General features: G+C 42.5%; 1 protein-coding gene and 1 long non-coding RNA gene across 2 annotated transcripts in view; one reads left to right on the top strand and one right to left on the bottom strand.

Moving 5' to 3' along the window:
- Window positions 1–4,039: 4,039 nt before the first annotated feature.
- Frzb (frizzled related protein) overlaps window positions 4,040–23,022 on the top strand; it is a 49,548-nt gene continuing 30,565 nt past the window's right edge. The window contains exons 1-2 of the mRNA XM_005065113.4: window positions 4,040–4,154; window positions 21,441–22,187. Of these exons, the coding sequence (XP_005065170.1) occupies window positions 21,707–22,187 (481 nt within the window). The 5' untranslated portion in view covers window positions 4,040–4,154; window positions 21,441–21,706. The remainder of the gene's footprint in view (window positions 4,155–21,440; window positions 22,188–23,022) is intronic.
- Window positions 19,804–21,445, bottom strand: LOC110342589. Its single transcript, XR_005877239.1, has 2 exons — window positions 21,098–21,445; window positions 19,804–20,875 (listed from the first exon to the last, which is right to left on the bottom strand). It is a non-coding gene; the product is annotated as an uncharacterized LOC110342589 (long non-coding RNA).

Raw genomic sequence — 23,022 nt, 5'->3', positions numbered from 1 at the left:
CCCTAAGTACTTGAAGCCTGGGTAGAAGATTTACTTAAGTTAAGGATACAGCCCGGATTCAGATCACATTTCACCCCCACGTCCCAGATAATCTAGCTACACAATTTGCTTATTGACCACACAATGTGTTTCTTTGCTTTGTTGAAGGAGCACACACTCCTGGCAAGGTTATGTGTCTATATTTTGTTCTCACTCAAAAGCTCTGAGGGGAGACGTGCCCAGTCTTTCCCCTCCTCTGCCAATGTCATTATGTGGTTGAGTCCATTACTTATATGTCTTCTTATGAAACCTTTGTGATCATTTGGCTTTAGGTCAAGAAACAAAATCAGAATTATTCTACACTCTAGAGAGTTCAAATTAAAACTACTAATAAAGTCACGCTCATGACCACCACAAGGAGACAATGGTGCTGTGTCTAAGAGGATCTGGTGTGGGAAGCTATCTTTGCCTGGCTGCAGTCAGTGTTAGCCAACTTGCCTGGTTGGTACCTGAGAGGGGGAGTGTGGGTTGAGAAAGGGGAGGTAAAGCCAGTAAGACAAAGACAGAGACACAGGATAGAGTCAGGAGGGCAATCCAGTTAATACTGAATGCCCTAGTTTATCTTTCAACATTCTTAAGTACCCAACCAAAAAGGGGGACTTGGTAGAAGACGTCTGTTATCATGTATAACGAGCAAACAGACTTAACTTCCCTTAATCCTCCAGGTAATTGGTAGCCACACCTGTTATCCGGCCTTCAGGGTCAAGAGTAAACACACCTGAGCCCAAGTCAGTTGCTATTTAGATAAGACATCTGCTACCAAGGTGGAAAAATCCTGCAGTAGCCAAGCATTAGACCTTTAGATCTTTTGACTTACTAAGGACAGTTTTGAACTCTCTGACTTTGAGGCAAGATGAAGCGGACCCATCTTTATGGGCCCCAACAATCTGGCACTTGTGATGGTGCATATTTATACTGCACCAAGATCACCTGAGTGTTGTCTGACTGAGCTCAGATGGTTGGCAATGCATATTCTTTATGAGAAAACAATGTCTTTCTGATGCTTTTGCACTATTATGCTGATCTAGCAATAAATATATGGGAACTTTTATTTTGAAAACCTGATTAAGTGAATAGATCAAACAAAAATATATTCAGAATTCCTTTTGGTGGTGGATGCCTATGTCTCAGCACTCAGAAAGTTGGGACACAGCAATTCTTGAGTATAGTATGAGTCTAGCCTAGGATGCGTAGATGAGACCCTTTATGAAAACAAAACAAGCATGTTCAGTTCCAAGAGGAATATAAGTGTGTGTGTGTGTGTGTGTAAGGGCATTCTTTTTCAGATGGAGTAGCAAGCTTTAAATTATTCCCCACAGAAGCAGTGAAAAACTGAAAACAGTTACATGGAGACCATTTGAGACTCAGCAAGCAGCGATTTCAACTGGAGGAGACAGTTTTGGGAGTATGGTAGGGTATGGGCACTTGTGTGCATGTCTGCAGGAATTGTACACCTTTGCAGCAGCAGGGGGTGGTATTCATTTGTGGAGGCACTGTCTAGAGAGTGCGTTCCTTTCTTGTGTCTGGCTGAGGGGAGGTTTGGGGTGTGTTTCTTTTAAATCTTATAGGACATGTTGCATGAGCAGGGCCTCGACAGATCAGTCTTCACTCTCTTTAATATCCAAGGATTCATCAACACCCATTTTGTGTCTCCTGGTGTTAGTGACTAACAAAAAAAAATCCCTGAATTTTACCCTCCTTGAAAGGAAGAAGGAAGATGAAAGGTATCTTATACACTTCATAGTGACACTGCGACACTGATTGAAAACCAGTAAGAACAGTGTCATCTCTTGCCACCTAAACCCCATCTTCACAGAACTTGCCAGCCCTGGTATTCATACTGTAGCTAAGAAGGGCTATTTCATTTATAACCAGTGAAACAAAAGCATACAAGTGTTGTGTCAGAAAAAAAAGTGCAGAGAAATGGACAGTGGTAGTGAAGAAAGATCAAGAGAAGATAGATGGATGGAAGGGAGGGAGGGAAGGGGAAGGGAGAGGAGGGAGGGAGGGAGGGAGGGGGAAGGGAAAGAGGGAGGAAGGGAGGAAGGAAGTCAAAGGAGACAGGGAAGAAAAGGGGAACAGAAATGTGTTATGCAGAATATTCTGGGTCTGAAATTTATTTTATATTTGCTATATGAATGGAACCTGGAAGCAGGGTGGACCGGTTATTGAGCAGCTTTGTCATAAGGATAAGCATCATGCCATTGTGTTATTGTTGTAATCTCAGAGCCTGAAACATTGCCTAGAGCAGAGAAGACAGTTTCAGTATTTGCTGGATGAACAGATTCATGGTTTTCAGAAAGACAGGCTGCTTTGTGTTTGTTTCCTGTCTCTTAAAAGCAAATGTGAAATTTCCTTCCCCCAGCAAGGTGATATGGAACTGGACAGGCTGCACTGACTCAGCTTTTCTGAAATGGAATCAGTTTGACTTTGATGGAGATGTGGAGCAAATCACAACTGCTTTGACTCCTCCTTTCAACCAGAAAAGTAAATACTGAAACTTGGAGAATTTTCACTTCTCTGTGCAAAACTCTCCACACCAGTTACAGAAAGCATGTAGATGGTCTCCTTAGAAAGGAAGGACACTGTGACAGAAGCTATCACAGCCAAAGCCAGAGATTGTTTCACTGACAGCCATCAGGAATATCACTACGTGGGGAAAGCCCAGAGTTACTTTCCTGGCTTTCAGGTGGTCATAAACTCTTACACAGAACAGGATGGGCAATAATTTACTACCTAATTTCTTTAATGGAAAAATATGAGCAATATAGGAAAATACAAGGTCACTCTGACTAGTGAAGAGACCCAGTATAGTCGGTACCATAAAACCTGGGATGCTTTGAGGCACCCACATGACATGAGGGTACAGGATTTTCTTTTGGATGAAAAGAGAGATGATGATTTCAACAGCAATTAATAATAATTGCTAACATTTATTAGTAATTAGCAAGCACTACTGTAATTGCTTATACATTTTAATTTTTCATAGCAAACATGTGCAATCAAGGACTGTAATATGGTCAGCTCACAGGGGAGGAAATGAAGGCTGAGAAAGGTTAAGACCTTTGCTTAGGGCTACCCACAGAATTGATACCTTCAGCAGTTGGGAGGCGGGACAACACTACAATGTGATGAGTCAGGGAAGATGAAAGTCCTCAGGAGTGTGTCAGAGGTGAGTCATAGGCATAAAGTGCTTGCTCCATTTATAAGCTCTGTAATTCCTCCTGGTTGCATGTGCTGTCATCCTCTCAAATTTTTTGTAAAAAATTCTCTTGTCAACATTTTAAGTGAAAAGAACACAGAAGTTTATCTTTTAATGTAGTGGATGCAATTGAGCCTAAGACCAAGAAAAGATCAAAGATGGTGGCTGAGTCCACCAAACCTTCAGCAAAAGGAAAATTCCAAGCACAGGTTTTGGCAATAGCAGAGACATTGGATATAGCCAGATAACTGCAGCAAATGTAGACTATTTAATAGAGAAAACAGATTCAAGACATTACTAAGTGAAGGCTATGGAATGTTCTTTTCTGTAAGTGTTGAGATTTGGAAGTTCTTAGGATCGTTTCTCTGTTTCTATGTCACCATAAAAAGGAGTATGGTTTTCTCATCTGTGTTCACATTCTTTAAAAGATTTTCCACCCACACCTGCCAGCTACTCCTGACTTTGCCTAAAGAAGACTTTGCAGAATAGAAAAGAATCTATTCACATTTAGACCAGATGACTTGTTGATGATGGTATCAGTGCACTGTAAGGAATAGTGACAAGCAGGAAGAGTTATGATTTGTCCTTCAACACACTGAATGCTGATACAGACCTTTACAATGAGGGACAACCAGGTAAAGGGTGTGGCTCGAAAGGTAAGACCAATGTAGGCTACCAGAATAAGGAAAGGACTCTTAAGTTTATCTTAGTTATCAGCCTGGGTGGAGCAAACACTGCTTTTGAGAAACAGTTTCACGTTGACTTGGAGAGAAGAAAGGCTGGGCTCTGTGGAAAAGAGATCCTGTGAAGTGGTATTGCTTGGTGAGGAGAGACTGGCCTACACAGTTGGAGTATGACATGGGTCTAACAATCCTGACGCAATCCTTAAAGGACTTCACTAAAACTTGAAAAGGTAAGTCTTATCCCAAGGCTTCTTCTTGTGTGTCTTCCAGAAACATGAGTCTGGGGAGGCTTAACACCAGGATTTTGGGGTACAACCTCATGCTGTGGCTTGACATAGACCTCCCTGAGCTTGGTCCTCCCCAAAAATGAGGGTCATAGTGGATAATTTCCAAGAGCTGATTGTTTCCTTCCTTTCACCCCCTTGAGATGGATCTCGTTTCATTAGAAAAATGTGTTGTGAAATTTAAAATCCATTATTTCGTTTCAGATCAAACTCTCCCTCATCTCTCCCTCCCTCTCTCCTTCCCTCCTTCCCTCCTTCCCTCCTTCCCTCCTTCCTTCCCTCCCTCCCTCCCTCCCTCCCTCCCTCTTTTGTTTTTGTTTTTGTTTGTTTTTTGAGGCAAGGTCTCACTATGCAATTCTATGCTTTCCTAGAACTCTCTATGTAGGTCAGGCTAGCCAGAACACTCAGAGATCCATCTGCCTGACACCTGAGTGCTGGGTTAAAGGTATGTGCCACTACGGTCAACTCATATCAAATTCTTAAAGAGCAAAATGTTTCTGTAGTAGGAACAAATAATACATACTCTATTTAGTTTTCATTCATTCCCACAATCTACATTCATTCAACATCAAATAAAGTATTATGCTACTAAGAACCCAACTCATCTTTTTTGTGTTTGGTTGATTATTTTTTCGTAAGTGACAATATTTCATTATTTTTGGCAGAGCAGAATTCAGCTGTGCATATACAGCACATTTTCTTTGTTCACTCATCTGCTGATGGGCACCTGTGTTGACTTGGTTATTGTGAAAAATATAGCAATAAGCATGAGATCATTGATAGCTCATTGGCATGATGATTTCAACTTCTTTGCACATATATCTAGGCAGGATAGAAGGATAATATGGGAAATTTAGTTTTAACTTTTTGTGAACCATTCCCAATACCATTCTCATCAGAAGTGTAGAAGTGGTCCATTTCTCCACAGACTCTTCAGCATCTGCTGTTTTGTGATCTTTAAATTGTAGCCATTCTAACCAGGGTAAATACCAAACTGTGGTTAGAGAGGTACATCATTGGAGAGGTATACCAAATTGTAGAGTGCATGGTGGTTTGAAAGAAAATGGTCCTCAAGGGGAATGACACTATTAGAAGGTGTGGCTTTAAGCACTGGGAGTCAGTTGAAGAGAGGGAGGAGGGATTATTTGAGCCAAGGGCATCAAGATCATGATGGGGAAACCCACAGAGACAGGTGACCTGAGCTTGTGGGAGCTCACAGACTCTAGACCAGCAGCTAGGGAGCTGGCATGGGACTGATGTAGGCCCTCTGCATCTGGGTGACAGTTGTGTAGCTTGGTCTGTTTATAGAGCTCCTAGCAGTGGGACCAGGACATGTCCCTGTTACATGAGCTGGCTCTTTGGAACCTAGTTCCTATGGTGGGATGCCTTGCCCAGCCTTGATGCAAGGGGAAGGAACTTGGTCCTGCCTCATCTTGATAGGCCATTCTTTGTTGACACCCTTTGGAGGCCTTATCCCTTCAGAATGGAGACTGAGGAGGAGTGGTATGGGGATGGGGAGAGGGAACTGCAAGAGAGGAGGGAGGGGAACTGTGGTTAGTATGTAATATAAATAAATAAATAAATAAATAAATAAGATTAAAAAAAGAAGAAGGTATGGCTTTGTTGAAATAGGTATGACCTTGTTGGAGGAAGTGTGTCACTGTGGGTACAGACTTTGAGTTCTATGCTCAAGATACTGCCTAGTGTTACAGTTCATTTCCTGTGGCCTTCTTATCAAGATGTAGCCAGTACCATATCTGCCAGCTGGCCACCATGCTCCCTGCAATGAAGACAATGGGCTGAACTTCTGAACTGTAAGCTGCCACCTCAGTTAAATGTTTTTCCTTTCTAAGAGTTGCTGAGATCATGGTATCTCTTCACAACAATAGAAACCCTAGCTAAAACAGAGTGTCTCACTATAGTAGGCTTTTCAGGATCCTTCGAATCTCCTAAACACTGTATGGAGTACTGGGAGGGAGGAGCTTAAGTCTCAAAGCTTAAATGACAGGAAGAGAGAGCCTCATTTCTGATCTCATCAGCAGGCATTGCACACATGCATTGAAACATTCCGCTGCATCCTATAAATGTGTGCAATTACTCTGTGTTAATAAAAAGTCAAAATAAGCCTGGTGGTGGTAGTGCATGCTTTAATCCCAGTGCTTCAGAGGCAGACACAGTAGAATCTCTGAGTTCAAGGCCAGCCTAGTCTACAGAGAGAGTTCCAGATTGGCCAGGGCCACACAGAAAAAACAAAACAAAAAACAAAACCCTGTCTTGAAAAAAAAACAAGCCAAAAGATAAAAATAATAATAATAAAAAAGTCCGTGCTGAGAACACAAAAATGGATGGAAATTAGCTCTTGCCTTCACAAGAAGACCTTCCCTGGTGTGGCTCATATCATGTTATCATGTGATTCAAACACTTTCAAATTGGAAAAAAAACACCAAGTACATACCCCATTATGCTTACTTTTCATAACCCTCAAAGAATGGGTTTAGCCTTATTTAGCCTTCTCAAATCTGTGTGCCTCAGAAAAAAGGAAGGGCCAAATGCTTAGTTAAATAATGCTAAGCTATGTTGTTGTTGTTGCTGTTGTTTTTTTTTTAATTTTAATTTTTTTTTATTTTTCAGTTTAAATTTAGATAAGAAACAAGGTTGCTTCACAAGTCAGTTCCAGGGCCCTCTCCCTTTCCCTCCCCTCCTCCCGTGCCCTCCCCCCAAACCCCCCATTATCCCCTCATTTCCCCAGGGAGGGTGAGGCCCTCCATGGGGGTGTCCATAGTCTGTCATTTCATATAGGGCAGGGCCTAGACCCTTCCCCAAGAGTTCAGGGTGAGAGTGCACCTCACATTGTTGGATGGGAGTCTAAAGTCCGTGTGTATATTCGGGATGGGTACTGATCTGCTGCCCAAGGCTCAATAGATTACCTAGGGCTCCTCACTGACACCTACATTCAGGAGGTCTTGATCAGTCCCATGCTGGATTCCCAGGCTGATGCCTGGGATTCAAGAGTTAACCTTTGTCAGGTCAGCTGTTTCTGGGGGGGTTAAACCAGCCCAGTCTTAATCCCTTTGGTTTTATCCAATCACAGGCCTTAACTGTCATGGGCTCATTCTACAGTGTCACACACTAGTTCTACAGTGGCTCACAGAACAGCCTAGCAATGGTGTTAATAGTTTTACAATTTTATTCTGGTAACAAGGGATATTTTTACTGAGCAGGAATGACACATAAGATGCTGTATGTAATAGATGGTTTTAAGACTTTCCGGGTTAAAGCATTTTTAAAATTTTATTGCTAACAACATTAGGTTTTTTCTCTAAAAGCCTTCTTTTGTCAAGGTAAACTTCTGAAAGTGGGAGAAGCATCCTAACTGCTCTGACAAGAGCAGATGAGCTGTGGCTATTTACCCAGATCAGTGTGTATTTCAAGTCTTTCCTACCCGACAAAGCCCAAGGGGAACGCATGATTTCAGCAATTTGTGGCATAATGCACCTACATTTTAGGTTGCCCTTTCTTAATCTTCAGGGATATAAGTCCTAAATTCTTTACTTTTAACTGAGCAAACTCAGCACAACTAAATTTAGAAAACAAAACCAAACAAAAAGCCCCAAGCCAAACCAACAAAACAGCCAAAGGAAATCTTTGAGGTTTTTTTGTTTGTTTGTTTTATTTTTAGAAAGAAATTGAGGTTTTTGGAACATATTCAAATATTGCACTAACAAATCTTTAATTGGGCGCAGTAGGTTTGGTTTTATCCATTTGGTATTCATGTTTGTTTGCTTAACATGTATCTACCAAGAGCAGCACATTCACAAAATGCAATAAATTTGTGGTTCCTTCTGTCTGTTGATACTATGGACTGTCCCTGTTCTGGCTGTGTTAACACTGATGTGGAATCTAATTAGAACCATGCTGTGATTCTTTGGTCAAATCAGGATCAGGACCATCAGAAGTGGGAAGACAGAGGTAGGAAGAGGCAGTGGGGAAACTGGTTGGAAAGCTTCTGTCCTTTGCCTTGGTACTGTAAGGGTTAAAGTTAAAACCTATAAGCCTCACTCACCCAAGGACTGATAACTTCCCGGAATGCTGGGGGTTGTTGTTCATGTAACAATTGACTCATTTTCACTTCTGTGACGTTTTGGTGGGGTGGCCCCACCTGCACAGGATATGCTTCATCACAAGTAGGTGGGAGGTACAGAGACAGAAGGGATGCCAGGATGTGTGCTTGCCTCCAATTCCACTAAGGTGGGGCGTACCACAGTGGGTTTTGCCTTTATGAGCACCCTACTAACCTAATTCAGCAGCCGTTTTCTGGCAAGTTCCAGGTGTGGACCTGGCCAGTGTCCATCTTCCCGGCTAGTATTAAATAAACCTTGCTTTAATTAGACAATCAAGGATTTGGTCTTTCTCCTCACAATTTTCTCATTTAATAGTACTATCCCAAAAGGATTCCAAGCCTCCATGAATCATTATGGTCTTTTCTTCTTTTTCCTCTATCTCCCTAAATTATTGTCAGTAATTAAGACATTCTTAAGTACTTCTGAGTGAATACAGTGGACCTAAATTGCAAATATTTTATTGAGTTGTTTTAGCATTGAAAAATAGCTTTAGAAAACCCATATATGACTAGCAAATAGCCAAGTAAGTGAAAATTTAGCTAGAGTTAACTAGACTTTACATATGTGTAGAGAAAGAAGAGAAGCAGGGGAAAACTTGGCTGTGTTGAGAGAACGAAGTGTAAAGGCTGCAAGTTTGGGAAATTTGGCATCACGTGTAAATCACTTCTTGAGCCCCATTCAGAGTCCCATTTCAGGTCCAGAGCTTCATTTTGTCTGCTGTTCCTCTAGTACATGTCTCATATTATGTTGAACATCTCTCTCTGTCAGATGCTCCACTGATGTTTTTACAGTGGCTGCCTTTAGACATACCAACAGCTCATGAGAACATGTTAATTAATTTCATCAATGGGCTGGTGGCAGCACAAGATAAACCTGGAGAGATGTGTGTCGAATTGCAAGCAGGTTCACACAGGAGTGTAGCTGCTATTTATGGATGTGGCCTCAGAATCTTACAGTGGTTGATAGCATTAGCCTCGAGGTGGATCAGACTTCTGAACAACACTCACATGTAACTCAGCCTTGGCCCTCTAAAAACATACAGTCTGTCAAAACCACCTCAGGCCTTGGGTTTCAGAGGCAGGCTATTTTCAGCACACCATTTGTTCCATTGTATATTTGTGTAGTATTTAATGTCTAGGGCATTTTGTTTGTAGACAGGTAAAGAACAGGCAATGTGGGAAGAAAATTGATTGGAGTGGGGTTGTGAAATATAAGAAAAGGATAAAAATTGAATCATTAGGGTCTTTGTAAATTGCATTTTTGCTTTATTATTATGAGGCCCCTTTTCTTTGACTATATTTATAAAGATAGATGCTATTATGTAAGCATGGTGGTTCATGTCTGTGGATCCCAGCAGTTGGAAGATGAGGGCATAAGGATCAGGAGTTCAAGATCATTCTCAGCTATGTATCAAGTTTGAGTGACAGGAGACTTTGTCTCTGAGAATACAACTAAACTAAACTAAGCTAAACTAAATTAACTCTAGTAGATATATTCTTAAGAATGATATCTTTAGATCTTAAACCCGTCGTTTTTGGTGGTGTACTGTTGCATCACTGCAGATAAACCTCATCCATCTTGTTATCCCTGAAGTAGAGAAGAAGATGAGACTTCTGGTAAACCGGAAGGACACCACCCCCCCCAAAGGTCTATCTGCTATCAACACAAAAACTCTCACCCAATGAGGGTAAGAGATGTTTGTTCTATAGTCAAAATTGTATAACCATGGCCCAGGCATATAGTTTTAGGCTACTGTACACCCATGCTCAAATGTGGAAGCAGTTTCATGAAAGTTTTATATTAGCAGAACCTTAAGTCGGGTGGGCTCTTGCAAGAAAGCAGAGGAATGTGTTATCTGTAGACCTCAGGTGCTACCTGCAGACTCCTAGGCCTTTGGTGGGTAGAAACTACAGTTTTGTTAATACATTGCATTAAGTTTTATCCATTAGTCATAGATGGTAGGCAAAGAATGGCTATTTAGAAGGCTAAAGTCCGGCCAAGATCAACTGTAATTAGTCTCAGAACTTGCAACATTTCCATGTCCCACGGTCACTGAAGTCCAATAAGTCAATCAGACTTGTTTCAGGTCGAAGACATAACTGTTTTCTGGAAACCTTCACACTGACAACCCAAGTTAGAACCAACCCAACAGAGAAAGCAATCGAAGCTATCACTGACACAAGTTCACTGGAGACCATGGCTGAGTGGGTCTGGCTAGTTTGGGCCCTACTAGTCATGACAAGTATGTGAATACTGGCCCATCCGGTTTCCTTTGCAGGCTCCCCAGAGTGATCACAAAGGGCACCAAGAAGTAGGAGTTCAGAGTGTTCAAAGACCTTCTTATCACCCAGAGAAGTTGCTCTTCTGCCCGAGCTTCCCCTGTGCCAGCATCCCCTGTTTTCTCTGTGTGGGAATGTGCTCTTACTTCCCTGCAGGCAGAGCTCATCACAGCAGTCTTCCTCAGCTCCAGTGCATGCTGTCTCTGCTTCTTCCCCCTTCTTCCCCGGCTTGGAGGGCTTCATGCTGTGCTAGTCGCAGGCCGCCTTGTTTTCCCTTGAAAAATTTAGCAAATATTTACCTTTTCTGTTTCCAGCCTTTAAAATCGATTCGACACAGATTTCTTTGTGACAAAGCTGGTGTTGAGTGCAGGCAAAGGTTAAGCACAAATGTGGTCATCCCCCTTTTTTGCCTTCACTTTTTCCTAACAATTTATTTCCAGTACAGAGAGTAGCCATAGTAATACTATCTGTAATAATTTACAACTGGAAACATATAACTTAACATACTTTAGATCTATGTAGGAAATGAAAAAAATCTTAATTAAATTCAGGAGAGAAAAAAAATTAAATTTACGTTTAAGTGGAAAATATGAAATGTATGAATACTTTAGAAACATTGCATTTGTAAAAACAAACAAGCACGCAGAATACGTTCACTCATAATTGGAACCTAGAAATTTCTGTTTGCTAAGAGCAGTGGTTCTCAACCTTTCTAATGCTGTGACCCTTTAATACAGCTCCTCATGTTGTAGTGAACCCCAACCATAAATTTATTTTCATTGCTACTTCATAATTGTAATTTTGCTACTGTTATGAATCATAATATAAACATCTGACATGCAGATAGTCTTAGAGACTGCTGTGTAAGAATTGTTTGACCCCTAAATGGGTCAAGACCCACAGGTTGAGAACCACTTCCTCAAAGGCAGGAATAGATCAATAGAAGCCATCAGGAAGTGGCCTGCTGAGATAAGCATTTCTTGTCTAACTGTAAGTGATCTTTTCTCGGCAATTGCTTATTGCTTTTGTCACAGCTCACTGTGAACTGTTATAAATATATGCACTTCTGCTTGCTTCTTAAATGCTTCACGGCCCATCCTTAGTTCACCGCTGGCTTGACCACATTCTTCAGAGGAAAAAGCACTCGCAAGCGAGATGCATAACAGATGTAGAACCCGACGATCCCATCTAGCCTCTCATCACAAGTGACATTTTAGCCACAGGTCATGCTCACTAAGTGGGTGATGCGCCACAGACTGACAGCATTCCTTGCATTCGGCACAAACCTGGCAATTATGGTCTCAGAGATACTTCTAGCTAAAACCTTTGGACCAAGAAGAGGAAATGCAATGTTCTGCAAAAAGGCATGCCCACGGATGATGTGAGAGGAGGAAAAAATAAAATGAAAATGTGGACCTATAATTTGGCGAAATGGAATGACAAAACTTCACTTGTGAGCAAAGAATTCCTTCAAAGGTATACTTTGAAGCTCTTGGTAGCCTCATAAAATGCCCCCTTAATTATTTTCAAACTACCAGTCTTTCAAAACCTCACCTTTCAATTACTCTCGTTTTCAATTATGTGCAGAACTTACCTGAAGAAAACAGGCATACAGCCTGGTTTGTGGGGCAGTTTCATCCAAGTCCTTTGAAAAGAAATGTGTTCTCTGTAAAAAAAAAAAAAAAAAAAAATATATATATATATATATATATATATATATATGTAATTTTTTAAAGATAGGATCTCATGTAGCCCAGGCTGGCCTCAAACTCACTATGTCATTAAGGATGACCTTGAATTTCTGCCTAACCCTCATACCTCTACCTCCTGAGGGTGAGGATTACAAGTGTGCACCACCACCTGCTTTAGAAGGTGCTGAGGATCAAACCCAAGGCAATACTCAACTAGCTACATTCCAGTCCTATAAGATTTAATTTTTAAGGATCCAGGTCAATGCTTGTCTTAGTTAGGGGTCCTGTTGGTGTGATAAAAAACATGACAGAAATCAACTTGGGGAGGGAAGGGTTTATTTCACTCACTGTTCCATATCACAGTTCATCATCAAAAGCAATGAGGGCAGGAACTCAATCAGGGAAGGAGCCTGGAGCTGATATGGAGACCATTGAGGAATGCTGCTTACTGGCTTGCTCCCTGTGGCTTGCTCAGCTTGCTTTTTTATAGCATTTGGGACCACCAGCCCAGAGGCAGCACTATACACAGTGAGCTGAGCTATGCCATATCAATCATCAAGCAAACAAATGGTCCACAGACTTGCCCACAAGCTAATCTCTGGATGTTTTCCCAATAGAAGTTACCTCTTCCAAAATAACTATGGCTGTGTCAAGCCGACATAAAACTAGCCAGCACAGCAGGGTTAGTTGTTATGCTGGTTTTTCTATGCTGTAGAGAAACCTATTAGAATTAAGGTTTTATGACGGTCTGCACCCTGATTTGCTTGTTGCATTATTAACCTAAAATTGCCTGGTATTTAGAAAGTGAACACTAAGGGCTTATTGGAAAAACAAAATGGATTATTTTTCCCAGAACAACAATATTTTTGATACCTTCTTCGGAGATTTTATTCTACTTTGTCTCCAAAAGAACTTTTATTGTTTCTTCTATGTTCTGTTCATTCAGTTTAACCCTATTAGACACAGCATTGCAGATATGAATAGCTATGTGCTAATCAACTGCATCATCATAAGAAGAAATAAATGAATAGTCTCTAATAATAGTAGAAAATAATAATCAGAATAATAGAATAATAATTAGAATAATAGAGTAATATAATTAGAATAATAATTAGAATAAATGGGCTCTAAGGGACACATCCCTCCAAGGCCTTGTCAGGGACCAATACCTATTCTTATTCAAAGCAGATCACATTTTCTCATGCTAATTAAAAGGTTTTTTACTTTTAAAAGTGGGAAAAACAGGAAACCCAACAAGAGAAATTATATTCTTGCAGAATATTTCATTAACCTTTTTATTGGTGATTACTAGTGAAATGTTTTGACACTTGAATCTCTGTCAGATGGAATGAAGATCTTATAGAAATGTTGAGCTGGGGCAGAAGAGACAGTTCAGCAGTTAAGAGCACTGCCTGCCTTTCCAGAGGACCTGAGTTCAATTCCCAGAACCCACATGGTGGTTTACAACCATCTGTAATGAGATCTGGGGCCCTCTTCTGGCCTGCAGGCATACATGCAGGTAGAACACTGTATACATAATAAATAAATAAATCTTTAAGAAATGTTCAGCTGGTCAGATGACTCAAAGCCTGACAATGAAGATTAAATCCCCAGGACCACATGGTAAAAAAAGAGAATCTATGCCCATAAATTCTCCTCTGAACTCCCCATGCCCATGTGGATACATATACTCAGTAAATAAATATAATTAAGGGTTTTTTTAATTATATAAATTCTGTATTAGGAGAAGCTGAATGTGTATTGCTTGCTTAACTTCACCAAACTTTCTTTCTGCCAGATCATGAGAAAGGACGGGTAACTTCCTGTCTCTGCTACAAATAACTTACGATGTTATAACACACAAACCGAGCACTCAGTAGGCAGAGGCAGGCAGATCTCTGTGAGTTTGAGGTCACCCTGCTCTACACAGTGGGTTCCAGGACAGCCAGGGCTGTTACAAAGAGAAACCCTGTCTTGAAAAACAAAAAACAAAAAAACAAAAAACAAACAAACAAACAAAGGAGCTAAAAGTGGAAACAACCAAAAGCTCAACAATCGATTGTAGCTGGAAGGCTTTTCTGCATCCAACCTGGTCCTGCAGTCATTTATAAAATAATCACAGAGAAGCTTAATTATAATTGTTTGGCCAATGGCTCAGACTTGTTACTAGCTATCTCTTACAACGTAAATTAACCCATTTGTATTGAACTATGTTTTGCCATGTGACCCTGGTATTACCTCATTTTCTATATGTCTTGCTTCCTCGGCGGTTGGCTGGCATCTCTCTAGAACCTGCCTACTTTCTCCCTGTATTCAGTTTGGCTTTTCTGCCTAGCTATATTCTACCCTGTCATAGACCAAAGCAGCTTTATTCATCAACCAATAAAAGCAACACATATTCACAGTGTACAGAAGGCCATCCCACATCATTTGCTAGATAAATATACACTATTAGATGTATTCATACAGGGGGGTCTATCTATCAGCCATAAAAATGAATGAAGTACTATGCCCAAAGAAGCCAGTGGCAATGACCACAAGTCACATGAGTCTCTTTACATGAACGGATGTATGTACATTCAGAGTAGACCCATTATACAGATGAAAAAACACTGTTGACTGTCTAGGGTGCGGGACTTTGTTTTAAGATACTGAAAATGTTCTTAAAATGATTGTGGCAATGGTTCACAGGCATGAATAAGCTTTGAACCACTGAATTTAAAGGGTGGGTTTTATAATGTGTAAATGACACCTCAGTACAGCTATCACTACAGCAAATATATCAGAAACTCAGCACAGAATGCCACAGTTGCTTATGCTGAAGCCGATCAAACTGTTTCCCATAGGCATTGGGCCTTGATGAGAGGAGTGCATTTATTGTCCTTCAAAAGCTTGCAGTCCTGAAATAAGGAGACCAGGAGTGAGACCCAACACTGCAGCTGGCCTGCGTCAATTTCCAGGGACCACCCCTGGAAAGGTGGGTTTGCCTTAAGTCGTGTTAAAGTAGTAATTTGTTCTTTAATGGAATGCTGTGCTTTCCTTTCCAGAATCCTCAGCCCTAGTGCAGAAGCTTGCAGACACGAAGGGCCCTTATGTCAACCCACTTTTCAAAGTCACCTAGGGAAGGACAACTTCTCTTTTGCTATTTGTCTTCTACACATGCCACTTGGGGCTTTCCCTCAACATTTTAGGATTCCTTCCTCTTTCTCTGAAGCCTCCCTCCCTGCCACGTGGCTGTCAGCCTTGTGTTTGAAGTCCGTGTCAGTCAAATAGCAGGACTTTGTCCTTCTCTCCTGCATTTCCCTCCTCCGTGCCCTCGGTGCAACCGCTGAGATTTCACGGGTTGTCTCTCCGTGATTTTCCTGTTAAATTGTAATAAAGTTGTCCTGTGCTTCCGTTTGAGTTCATTCTTAGATTCTTTTCTTAATGAGACTGAGAATCCAACAGGGGACCTCAGTTCCCCTTATCAGCTAAAGAACCTAGATTTGAGTTGTGGCAGGAACTCTTACTGAGTCATGGGATTTGGCAAAATCTATTTTGTGACATAGCAGCCAACCACTTGAGAGAAGGAGGAAAATTTTTAATATAGTAAATGGATGTGTAAGAAACAGTTTCCATAGAGAATAACAAAACAGAGGAAGAAGGTGTTTGCCCCTCCCTTCTTCTAATGTCATGTCTGTATAACTGATTAAACGTGATGGAGGAAAGAGGTGAGATGCCTGCGTTTACCTTCTGAGACTTACAATTAGGATGCTGTCTAGCTACTAGCTTCACTGTTGAGTAGCTAAGCTTGTTGGCTTGGAGGAGATTGCACTTTTCTGTCCTGAGTTGCAAGACACACAGTTTCTTGTGATGGAAGAATGAAAAGGACAACTGAAGGGTTGCTAGCCAGAGCCAGAAGTGTTAGTCGGTGATGGGAAGAGTGGTGATGCCAGGGACTCAATGAAAGAAATCGTAGGGAAAATTACATGGACGATTAGTGAGATGTTTGGGGCTTAGCAAAGACAGCCAATTAGGATATCTGCATGGTACAACTAGCTGGCTAGTGATGCAGAGACACTAAACCTCCTCCCAGGCAAGGTTCTGCTTGCATCAGGAGGGTCCAAATTAAGACTTAGACCATTGGCACTGGCTAGATATCTTGAGGATTTTCACTTTGACCTCAGAAACTATTCAATAACCATTTCTATCATTATGATCAACATTTCCTCTTTAAAACTGAGGGGATATTTTATTCTTTTTTCTAATTTCTTTTTTTTGTCTTTTTGTTTGTTTGTTGTTGTTGTTGTTTTTTTTTTTTTTTTTGGTTTTTACAAGACAGGGTTTCTCTGTATTGTTTTGGAGGCTGTCGGTCCAGCCCAGCCTCGAACTCACAGAGATCCGCCTGCCTTTGCCTCCCGAGTGCTGGGATTAAAGGCGTGCGCCACCACCGCCCGGCTTTTTGTTTGTCTTTTAAGATAGGGTCTGTCTATACAGCCCAGGCTGTCCTGGAACTCCTTCTGTAGACCAGACTGGCCTTGAACTTAGAGATCTGCCTGCTTCTGCCTCCCAAGTGCTGGAATTAAAGGCATGTGCCACCACTGCAAGCCCCCCCACCCCTAAATCTATAAATATCTCTGTCCTAGGTTAAAGAAAAATCTGTTGGCTTTAGTAATTGAATGTAAGTGTCAGCTCTAAAGATATATGTTCTCATTATCACATATCCACAAATGTGTTTCACTTTCAGGGCAGGAAATCCAAGCGGCCTGAGAACCAGCTGGGTGATTGCTTCTTAGTGATTGTTTTGTGGATTTCAAGGTGTACAGAGATCGTTTTATGGCTATTTTCTAATTTGACTGTTATAGTCACTGTTAATTATTTACAATATAACAATCCAAAGCCCCACGTTAAAATGAACTTTAGGCTATTGACTGTCACCTCTGTCACTATAAAATAAAATCAAAGAACAAAGTAAGTCCCTTAAAGAGATAAGAGGAAAGAGGTAACAAAATGTGTGTGTGTGTGTGTGTGTGTGTGTGTGTGTGTCTATTTAGAATAAAAACATGCAAGAGCCTGTCTGTCATCATCTTTTGTCAAAGGGTTTTCAATCATTGCATTGCATACCTATAATCCCAGCTCTCAAGAAGTTGCAGCTGGATCCGGTAGTGAATTGCAGTTTTGTCTACACAATGGCTCATCCTGGGCTACTTGAGATCCTAACACACACACACACACACACACACACACACACACACACACACACACACACACCACCCATACGAACTCAACAACAAACAAAAAAGTACAGAGAAAGGAAGGAAAGAGAGAAAGAAGGAAAAAAGAAAAAGAGAAGCAATGTAGGATGGTTTGGGGTTTAGCTGACATGAAGCATAGGGAAACAGGTCTTGGATGTGCTGGAAACCCCAAATGCTTTGGGACTGTTTGGATAATGTTAAGGAACTGTATAAAGAGAACATTGCTATATTTGATTTCAGATATATTTAAATGGTACTTGGTGATTTGATGCAGAATGGCATAACTAGAACATGAACTGGGAGACACAGTGAACTACCAATGACCTTCATTTGTGAACTCGGATTTCTTTGAGTCTTATGTAGGAGTGGGACTTTTGGGAGAAGGGTGGGTGACCTCATTGGTTGAGTTTCATTTTACCAAGACACTGAATGTGGTTGGGGGTTTGTGCCATGACCCCTTAGGAAGGCACATTACATTCCAAGTGCCTCGTGATTTTAATACTCAGTCACATTAGTGCTATTATAATGGCTTTTGCAGAAGTAACAGAAATAGATAGACCTTCCCTTAATCTTCTTAGATTGCTTTATAACTCTTGCTTCCAGTTTCTCAGTCAATAAAGAATGTCAAAATCATGAGATTTTATTTATTTTTTTATACAATTTCAATAGGATGGAAAGAACTGACGAAGGATAAATGTCAGTGTCAGTTATCTTTCTCAAATGCTCTCCACTTTATTTTTTGAGACAGTGTCTCTCACTAAATCTGGACTAGGCTAGACTCTCTGGCCAATGAGCTCTAGGGATCCTCCTAGCTCTACCACAGAACTGGGGTTATGGACATGTGCCTGCTGAGCTGACTTTTTATGTGGCACCAAGGATCTGAACTCAGGTCCTTAATGCTTGCACAGCAGTTACTTTACCAACTTAGCCATTACCTTAGCCTTGACAGGATAGTCCTCTAAGAAGGAGTACCACTGGAGAACTTCTGAGAAATGCAAGTCTTCACACCCAAAATCAATGCACTCTTCAGAAATCCTAGGAGCCCTGCTCGGTTCTGATCCATCTTCCGAGCTCCTGCAGACGGTTCTGGTTCATGCCATGGGTTGAGAACCTCTCCCTTAACACTGCTGTGGGTAATAGGTGGGAAGCTGTCATTGAAATGTGGAGAGTATCCCAAAGTGTAGACTATCTTAGGGGGAGGCTATGGGATGTGACACTATTCCTAGAAAGATATGAACAAATATCAACTCACCTCAGACAGGGAACTGACAGCAGGCCAAAGTACGGATATTTCCAAATTCAAATTTAGTGAGCCGATAAGTTTTATTGGATTAATTGCAGCACTATGGGTGAGGAATTACCTTCAGGAGAAGAAATGACTCAAAGACAGCTGTGTCACCAAATCCCACCCCAGCATGGGTGACAGCTCACAAAACCTGGGAACCTGGGGAAGGTGTCCTTCCCAAGCAACTTAGATGGTTTTTGTTTTCTTCTAGGTAGCAAGGCCTTTCAGGGACAGGACTTCTGATCCATGTATGCCTATTATGATAGGTTCTGCTGCACAGATCATGCATTGAAAACTCTGAAACTATGAGCCAAAATAACTCCCTCTTTCTTTCTTTCTTTTCTTTTTTTTTTTTTTTTCAAGATAGAGTTTCTCTGTGTAGCTTTGGAGCCTGTCCCGGAACTTGCTTTGAAGACCAGGCTGGCCTCGAACTCACAGAGATCCTTTCACCTGCCTCTGTCTCCCGAGTGCTGAGATTAAAGGTGTGCGCCACCATTACCAGGCATGCCTCCAGTTTTTAAGTTATCTCAGGCATTTGTCACAGTGACAGAAAGCAGACATCTGGACTCAACTGACTGTTTTCATATCAGCTCTGCTTATAGGCATATAAGCACATTTCTTTCTTTTTCTCTCTCCTTTTGGTTTTAATTGAGAAAATTGATAAATATAAACTGTATATTAGACTTTTCTTCTCTTTGGTCATGGTGATAGTGCTAGGACCATTCAAACACTGGCTCATTTCTTTGTCTAAAAGATTTGAGATGAACAGAAAACATGTTTAACAAACTATCATATTCATTGTTCACCTTAAAATTTATCACAAATCCCTCCTATATTTCTTTGCCCAGTAAAGCCCCCAAATATTCTAATGTTGACAGTTTATAAACCTTTCCCAGCTCAATTTTTTTTGTTTGTGTCTTGTCATTTTTTATTGAGTTCGTTTATATAACTTTTGGCTTTGTTTTTTCTTAATATGACACAAAAATAATTGTAAATCAGGAATAGTTTATTTATTAATTAAATGGTACCCTGGTCGCCATCTGTTGTTGATTTCCTATGAAGTGGACACACTTCCTTCTAAAAACATTGAAGTCACAGACCGCTGTTAATGATCATTTTAGAGATAAAAATTCCATAAACTCAAGTCAGCCTCTGACATTCCCTAAGTGCCATTGAGCCGGTGCAGGGGATTAAATCCGTACCCCACTCTGTGCTCTTGGAAGTGGAGACTGACTTTCGTTGCCTAATACTGACAGAGGAGAAAGGCTGGATAATTCAGGACTATTCTAGTGACGTCAGGCTTTGTTGCAGGTTTTGCCTCTGCGCACCCGCTGTCTTCTGACACTGCAACCCCTCTGCTCGACGGTCTTCCTCTGAAGGGGCACAGTGGTTGGGCCGCCGCAGGACTTCCCGCGTACAATGCTGTGAAAGTCAAAGGGGCAGCCGGGGTGGAAACGGAAGACTTTTGGAAGGCGTAGCCTGTGAGGGATCTGTTTTATATTTTCTCCTCCGGGTTGAACTCATCTGGATGAGAACCGTTTTCCTGTTTACTATTATCATTACCTGTATGGGGTAGTCTGTCTGCATCGTTTTATTTCCCGTTAGATGAAACTTCCTGTGGGAAGAGTTAGATAATAAAAGTAATTTTCAATGAGAGACTTCGGGGCGGGGGCGGATCCAAGTGCTTTAGTCTCCACTCTTATGCTTTAAGAAGGAAAAACTTAAAAAGTTCCGATTCTACAGGGCAAAGAAAAACTCGCAAGGAAGGGAGGAAGGGAGGGAGGGAGGAAGGAAGGAAGGAAGGAAGGAAGGAAGGAAGGAAGGAAGGGAATTTCTCGTTCCTGTGGGTCTATTTGTATTTGTATTTGTTCACATTTCTCCACAGTTACTCCAGTCACAGACCCCTGGGGCCACTAGTTCTCGCTGGATGGGGCCCGCCACGGCTGGGGGTGGGGGCGGGCGACGTGGACATTTAAAGGGTTTTTGCTCGCGCCTTCCAGACTCCATTCTGACTTTCCGCAGGCGGAGATCCTCTCTGGTTTTCAGTGAGGGAATAGCTGCGGGGAGAGAGGGACAGAGTGGACTCCTGGGGCGGGGTCGAGGGGACTCCTCCGCGGGTGCGTTGAGACCGCTTCTCCCGTGGGGACCAGGGGTTCGTCTCTGGAGCCAGAGCCCGGAGTAGAGAGAGGGGTAAAGGTGCACGAGAGCATTGGGAGCTACCTAGGGTTACCGCATCCTCACTGTTAGGCAATGTCCCACCCAGTCCCCTGAAAACTCACTGCCTTCCCGGAAGGAGGAGCCGGAGGGCAGGGGACCACGGGGTGGAGCTCTTGTTAGCCGAGGTGGGAAGGCGCAGCTGCAAGCCTAGGCTCTGACCTCCCCTGAGCTCCTCCCGCGGCTCGCAGGATCTTCCCGACCCCGCAGGACTTGGCAAACTCCTGCCTCCGCTCGCATTAGTTCCATCCCACTCCCCCATCCTTCTCACTCTGCAGAATTCATCGCTTCTTGCAACACCTTTTTGTTAACACCCCAGAGCTCCGAGTCCCCAAGCTGAATTCGACTTTTGTTTTCATTTCTCTCTTGCTTCCTTTTCTGCCCCTCTCATCTGATTGATGTGCGAAGGCTGATGCCTCTGCCAGAGCGAGAGGAATAAATAGATGCTGCCTCGCCCAGAGGCTTAGACGCCTGGGAAGAGCAGCCAGCGCGGCGAGGCCCCCCGGCTCCTCCAAGCGCGTGAACAGGACCAGAGGATTTGGATCCAAGTGAGCTGTGATTGTCCGAGGGGACAGCTCCTGGGTCGTAGTGCTCGCCCCCGGAGTGCAGCAGACCGCGGAACGCGCCTGTCGCGTTCTCCGCCCGGCTGAGCCCTGTCCCATCCTGCCGGCGTCATGGTCTGTGGAAACCGGGGACGGATGCTGCTGCTACGGGCCAGCGGGATGCTAGTCCTGGCTGCACTCTGCCTGCTCCACGTCCCCAGAGCCCAGGCAGCAGCCTGTGAGCCCGTCCGCATCCCCCTGTGCAAGTCCCTGCCCTGGAACATGACCAAGATGCCCAACCACCTGCACCACAGCACCCAGGCTAACGCCATCCTGGCCATCGAGCAATTCGAAGGTCTGCTGGGCACCCACTGCAGCCCGGATCTGCTCTTCTTCCTCTGCGCCATGTATGCACCCATCTGCACCATCGACTTCCAGCACGAACCCATCAAGCCCTGCAAGTCTGTGTGCGAGCGCGCCCGGCAGGGCTGCGAGCCCATTCTCATCAAGTACCGCCACTCGTGGCCGGAGAGCCTAGCCTGCGAGGAGCTGCCGGTGTACGACCGTGGTGTGTGCATCTCTCCGGAGGCCATCGTCACCGCTGACGGAGCGGGTGAGTCCTGAACTGTGCCCGACCTCCTAGGAAGAGTTAGTTACTTATTTGCCTTAATCTTCTCATTCGCTCTTTGCTCTTCAGATCACTTAATCTCTCCTTAACCATCGAGTCCTGTTCTTTTACCCTTCCAGTCTCTTCCAACAGGTGGTCTGATTCATCCATTCGTCCCCCACTCTTTACCCCAAACCTCCATGGCCCTCCTTCCCTGCTCACTCTTCCCATGCAGGAATAGTGAGTTCCCACACTTAACTTTCTCCTTTGTTTCTTGGTTGATTCTTTTGCAATCTCAATCATCGAGTTGCTTTATCTTTAGTGTTTTCACCGATCACAACTGTATGGAGACCTCAGAAAAGTGGAAACCCTGGTTTTCTCCTAATCATTAAAAAATACTAAAATAATGTCAATAAACTTCTAACACAGTGATCTGTTAGGGACATGTGTTTGCTCAAAATCCAATGTCATCAGTACTATATCACCTTAAATTTCCCCCTCCTTTCAATGAAATAGATGATAATTCCAGTCAGAAACAGCAATGTAATATTACTGCTATGTGCTGCTAATTAGCTTCTGTGGCTCACTTCAGTCGGATAGCTGAGGAACTGAAGTAAATTACAGGCCCTTTTCAGATGCCCACGTGCCTTCAAGTCATTTTGTAAAAGGCATAAGGGCAAATGGAGTTATATTTTAAGCATGTTATCTTCATAGCCTTATATAATTTCATTTTTAATCTCACCCTTTATCCCATCCATACTCTATGTGTATAGACTATCCACACGTTAGCACTCTCCCCACTATAAAACTGAATTATAATTCTACATTTCATGGGTTTTAC

The sequence above is a fragment of the Mesocricetus auratus genome, unplaced genomic scaffold (genome assembly GCF_017639785.1).
Source record: "Mesocricetus auratus isolate SY011 unplaced genomic scaffold, BCM_Maur_2.0 Super-Scaffold_100004, whole genome shotgun sequence".
Taxonomy (NCBI): Eukaryota; Metazoa; Chordata; class Mammalia; order Rodentia; family Cricetidae; genus Mesocricetus; species Mesocricetus auratus.
The sequence above is the reverse complement of the archived record's forward strand: the minus strand, read 5'-3'. Positions and strand labels throughout refer to the sequence as shown.